This window comes from Xenopus tropicalis, chromosome 6 (genome assembly GCF_000004195.4).
Source record: "Xenopus tropicalis strain Nigerian chromosome 6, UCB_Xtro_10.0, whole genome shotgun sequence".
In the NCBI taxonomy this organism is placed as follows: domain Eukaryota; kingdom Metazoa; phylum Chordata; class Amphibia; order Anura; family Pipidae; genus Xenopus; species Xenopus tropicalis.
Window position 1 is genome coordinate 142,532,241 of NC_030682.2, and position 6,259 is coordinate 142,538,499.

General features: G+C 43.4%; 1 protein-coding gene across 2 annotated transcripts in view; it reads right to left on the reverse strand.

The window, feature by feature from the left end:
- The window catches only part of adcy8 (uncharacterized LOC549366), a 191,027-nt gene extending 186,946 nt beyond the window's left edge, over positions 1-4,081 (reverse strand). For both annotated transcript variants that reach the window (XM_031903382.1, XM_031903383.1), the window contains exon 1: positions 2,181-4,081. In XM_031903382.1, coding sequence (XP_031759242.1) covers positions 2,181-3,104 — 924 coding nt within the window. In that variant the 5' untranslated portion in view covers positions 3,105-4,081. The remainder of the gene's footprint in view (positions 1-2,180) is intronic.
- Between the last annotated feature and the right edge of the window lie 2,178 nt (positions 4,082-6,259).

Sequence of the window (6,259 nt, forward strand, 5' to 3'; positions counted from 1 at the left end):
AGAACACTTTGCCTGTACAGTCTATACAATGTCTATTCATATATCCGTCACTGCTGACTGCGCAGCTTCCAGTAAGTCAACACAATGTAGAGTATTATTGTATTTATCCCTTTTTAACGTCCCCCATTCACTATTGTTCCCCGTACGTCATTCCTGTACCAAACCCAACGCCAGATCCAGTCGGGAACATTCAAACCGTCGGTTTAGTTACTGTAAAGCCACCGGGGAGACTGTAACATGTAATTATTGTGCAGATTATGTGAATGTACTCGCAGTATGTGCACTATCAATAAGCCAAGCTTTTAATGATCCGGCGCTTTGCTAATGGAGTGTTTACATGCAGAGGCCTTGAGCGGCTTTTGGGCGAAAATTCCCGGCATAACGTAGGAATGTGAGGAATGAGCCTCGCGTGGATGCGCAGCACAAGTTTCTTTCCTTTATTCTCTACTGAGACGAGGAAATGTTTACTACTAAGGAACCCCAAGTACCAGCAGAGGGAGCCCAGACGGGGATTGCTTTATAGTAAGAAACAATGCGATCAGCACCACCAAATACTGGAGAGCGCCCATTCATCATCCCCAGACAGGGGGTCGGGCCAGGGATTCAGGGCACCGGGGTAATAATTACCATTATTATTATCCCAATCTATTCATTTAGCGGCTATAGAAAGCACATGGGGAACAGGAGGTGCAATACCATGATCTGTATACTCATTAGCTTTAATATGGTGTGTGTGTGTGACTGGTATGGATCTTGCAGAGAGGTGATTTGTAGTAAATAGCTGCGCTTAATGGGCAGATAGAGAGAGAGAGAGATGGATGGGTAAAAAGGCAGACTTCAGATGAGAGACTGACATAGAGAAACACAGATAGACAAACATAAGACTGTAGGTGAGAGATGACAATGATTGACAGATACATAGATAGATATATGATTGATTGATTGTTTGATTGATAGAAAGATAGATAGATAGATAGATAGATGATAGATAGATAGATAGATAGACATGTGATAGATGACAGATAGATAATAGATAGATGATAGATAGATAGATAGATAGATAGATAGATAGATAGATAGATAGATAGATAGATAGATGATAGATAGATAGACATGTGATAGATGACAGATAGATAATAGATGATAGATAGATAGATAGATAGATAGATAGATAGATAATAGATAGATGATAGATAGATAGATAGATAATAGATAGATAGATAGATAGATAATAAATAGATAGATAGATAGATAGATAGAGATAGATAGATAGATAGATAGATAGATAGATAGATAGATGGATAGATAGATAGATGATAGATAGATAGATAGATAGATAGATGATAGATAAATAGATAGATGATAGATAGATAATAGATAGATAGATAGATAGATAGATAGATAGATAGATAGATAGATAGATAGATAGATAGAGATAGATAGATAGATAGATAGATAGATATAGATAGATATAGATAGATAGATGATAGATAAATAGATAGATGATAGATAGATAGATAGATAGATAGATAGATAGATAGATATGTAGATAGATAGATAGATAGATAGATAGAGATAGATAGATAGATAGATGATAGATAGATAATAGATAGATAGATAATAGATAGATAGATAGATAGATAGATAGATGATAGGTAGATAGATAGATAGATAGATAGATAGATAGATAGATAGATAATAGATAGATAATAGATAGATAATAGATATTTTAAGTACAACATCATTGACAAAGAATGTATTTAGCTGGATTTCCTGATATACTGTATGAATGAGGATCGTAATGGAAAAACCCTGAGCATGAAATGGAATGAAGTTCTACATTACAGTACGGCACTGATTAATATGAGTAACAAAAAGGCAAATGTCCCCACAGACACCGCCAGGAATCCCTCTGCACAAACTGACAGAAAGACTAAAGTCTGGCACTAAGATAAAGGAGTCGGTGGGCAATTTGCAGCAGGATCCTGAGATTCCTACCAGTCAGTGATCAAAAGTCCTGCTAATCTCTTCCATGCAGGGCAAATCTGCTATTCTGTGTGTGTGAGGGGAGATTTCCATATGTCTGATTGGAGGGACAGCAACACAGATGTGTGAGATTGTGTGAGATTGTGTGAGATCGCTTTACATTAACAACACCATATCGTAAGCATTAGAGGTACCTGATTTATGGAAGTCACTGCAAGCCTTGGTATTACCAACTGCATCACAATCTGTAGAAGGGAGGTGACCAATCCAGCCAGAATAGCCCAGGTCAGGGGCAATGGAAGCATGCTGTAGGTAGCAAAAAGTGTGAAGAGTACATAGCCAATACCGTCCCCCAAAAGGCCATATCCAAGCCCTGCTGCTAGTATCTGAGTAGCCATGGCTACCCAGGTCACAACACCACTGAGCTGGAGATAGGTGTAAGACGTGGTGTCCTTCCTGACAACTACTAAGGCACATATCACCACTTCAATCCCGGTAAAGAACCCCAGCAGGATGCCCTTGATAGGGTCCATGGGAGCCGAGGCCAAGGTGAGATGAAGAATCAACAAAGTGAGTTTGGTCAAAACATCCAGAATGTTCATGACCACTTCAGATTTCCGCCGTTGGCCCAGGAAATAGCGTTGGTAGAGTCTCTCCAGATCTCTAGACTTGAAGGAATTCCTCAGGGTCGGGAAGATGACCCCTCGGTAGGTGTAGCCCCAGTTCAAAAAGAAATCGGAGTTGCTAGGGGCGCAATCTAAGTGAAGGAAGCCCAAGTCACTGCTTGTCCTCTCTGGGAAGACTTTAGTGCCCCCATTGTTGTGCCTGTCCCCCCCAGAAAGTTTGCCTATGGATTGCCTGTTGGCATGGTGCGGGTAGGAATCATCCGAAGATAGGGTTTTGGCGCTGCTTTGTTCGGTGATGAACCTCTGCTCCGTGATGTGCCTGACCGCAGTCTGCCAGAGAAGTCTCTTGGGTCTCGTGCCGCTGTTAATGGTCGGGGTCTTGTTGATGGTGTAAAGTTCATCGGTGGCACTGGAGCACCTCACTTCCGACAGCTCCATGGTCGATCGGTAGATTTCTTGCTGTTTCCTTCTTTGAAGTTTACTGAAATACATCTGTGGTCATTGTATTAGCCAACCCGATTGGCCGCCGAAGGTCTTGTGCTTGGCTCGGAGTTTCTTCCCTTTTGTTCTCTGCAACACGTTGACGTTCGATTCATCAATCTCCCAACAACGTTTCATTTTCCCCAAACCGTCGGTGGGTCGAGAGCTCGTCGGCAGCAGGCATTAAGTCCATTCATGTTGGAGAACCGGCGTCCGGAACCTCCTAAAGGGCGATGGAGTGTCCGCTTGTAATCTGGAAAGCAACATCACATCTTCGGGATCTGGGAAGCGAGGGTCGGAATTAGGCAACGGGGACTTGCCTTGGGGCAAATGGGGATCATGGCAGTCGCCACATTGAAAGCGGGAATCATGCGGGTGATAAATGGATTACTGGGTTTATATCGTTGACCTTGGCATCAATTGCAAGCACCTCAGCTGCTCCCCGAGCGATCAAGGTCTTTCCTAAGGTCATTAGGAAATAAAAGGAGCCGGGTAAAGGGGCAATAATTCCATTGCAGAGAAGCAGATCCTATACAAAAAGGCAGCAATAATGGCAGGGAAAAGTTCTATACAGCGCTAGAGCAACCCTATAGGGCAGGGGATATACATAGCTGCACTTACTGGCCACAGGACTGCATTGGAGCTTTATATACAGAAGCCAAATCCATTGGGAAAGCAGAAGGACGGGGGCTGCCCGAGTCCCATGCCGACCAAGGACTTGTGTGAGCCGCTGTCACCATTCATTAAACTTCCAGCAATCGCTGCTCCGTCAGACGAGCGACAGCGACGTGCAGATTCCCAGGACCCGGTCCATCACAGCGGCTGTAGGGCAGAACTTCTCCAGCGTTCCATTGGGCAAGGATCACCTACAATCCATGGCTGCTCTCCTCCCTCTGGCTCCGATCAACAGCAGTGAGTGCGATTTCTCCGGGGCTCCGTTGTCTGTGCGGCGCTGAGAGCACAAGGGGGAGTGTGGCTCATTGCTTTGCCTGCGCCCAGCCAAGTCCGTATGGAAGCAGCCCTGTGGGAGGGGCTTAGTGATGAGCAAGGAGCGGCGGGGCTGCTGGGTCCTAACGCCGGACTCTACGTGCTGAGATGCTGCTGTCCGAGGTGCTGAAAGAAAATTAAACCTGTCATGGGAAAACATTTTCTTTACTGCTGCGCTGCAAGTTGGAGTGATATCCCCCCCCCTCACCCCCAGCAGCTGATCAGCAGAACAATGGGAAGGGAGCAAGATAGCAGCTCCCAGTAGGTATCAGAATAGCACTCAATAGTAAGAAATCCAAGTCCGGCTTGGGACTCCTCCAGTTACATGGGAGTAGGAGAAACAATAGGTTAGCTGAAAGCAGTTCTAATGTGTAGCGCTGGCTCCTTCTGAAAGCTCAGACTCAGGCACACTTTACTGCTGCGCTGCAAGTTGGAGTGATATCCCCCCCCCTCACCCCCAGCAGCTGATCAGCAGAACAATGGGAAGGGAGCAAGATAGCAGCTCCCAGTAGGTATCAGAATAGCACTCAATAGTAAGAAATCCAAGTCCGGCTTGGGACTCCTCCAGTTACATGGGAGTAGGAGAAACAATAGGTTAGCTGAAAGCAGTTCTAATTTGTAGCGCTGGCTCCTTCTGAAAGCTCAGACTCAGGCACACTTTACTGCTGCGCTGCAAGTTGGAGTGATATCCCCCCCTCACCCCCAGCAGCCGATCAGCAGAACAATGGGAAGCGCCGGCTCCTTCTGAAAGCTCAGACTCAGGCACACTTTACTGCTGCGCTGCAAGTTGGAGTGATATCCCCCCCCTCCCCCCCAGCAGCCGATCAGCAGAACAATGGGAAGGGAGCAAGATAGCAGCTCCCAGTAGGTATCAGAATAGCACTCAATAGTAAGAAATCCAAGTCCGGCTTGGGACTCCTCCAGTTACATGGGAGTAGAAGAAACAATAGGTTAGCTGAAAGCAGTTCTAATGTGTAGCGCTGGCTCCTTCTGAAAGTTCAGAGACTTAACTTAAAGGTAAACCAAGCCTTTAATGTACCCCCTGTAGTAAAATATAAGGATTTTTTAAGTCTCCTTAGAGTTCCATGACCTTTATAAAAGAACTCAGTCTTCATATCTTTATATGGTAATGGAACACCTCGGTGAATTATAATATCCTTATATTTTACAACAGTTTAAAGGAACAGTAACACTAAAAAATAAAAATGCTTTAAAATAATTAAAATATAATGTACTGTTGCCCTGCACTGGTAAAAGTTGTGTGTTTGCTTCAGAAAGACTACAGTAGTTAATAGAAATAGCTGTTGTGTAGCCATGGGGGCAGCCATTTAAATTGAAAAAACTGTGTACAATACAATGGGAATCTGCTACTTATCTGTTATCTGCTTAGTAACCTGTGCCTTTTCTCCTTTTTTCAATTTAAATGGCTGCCCCCATGGCTACACAGCAGGGTATTTATATAAACTGTAGTAGTGTTTATGAAGCAAACGCACAACTTTTACCAGTGCAGGGCAATAGTACATAATATATTAATTATTTTTATACACTTTAATTTTTTGGTGTTACTGTTCCTTTAAGTTCTTCTTCTAACTCTTTGTAGCTTTCAAATAGGGGTCACTGACCCCGGCAGCCACAATCTATTACTCTGTGAAGCTATAGTTTTATTGTTATTGTTCATTTTTGAAACTTATTTTTTTTTTATTTAGGTCCTCTCCTATTCATAAACCAGTCTCATACATAGAAGCCTAAAACATAATGTACAACATTTATACCCTACTTCTTTAGTTAGGCTTTAGTTCCCCTTTGAGCACATTGGTGCCCATTAACTTTTCACCATTCACCCACTTCCAAGGGTGAAGACACACAGAGCTACTAGTAGCAGCTACTTGTCGCGGCTACTAAAACAGACAATGCTGATCATTTACTGATAATTGTTTCTACGTGTGTTTTAGCAGAGGCAATTCTCAGTATTGTCTATGGCAGGGGATTTTCTGCTGTTTAGTAGCTGTGAAGTAGCTGCTACTAGTAGCCCAGTGTGTCTTCACCCTAAAAGCTCATAACCTTTACAAGGCTACTTATCTTAGTTGCCCTTTATTTGTATTTTATAAGCTGTTCTTTGCATTCCATCACTAATTTTTTAATGGCATCTCCAGAAAAATGAAGGAAGATGGAATCTGTGT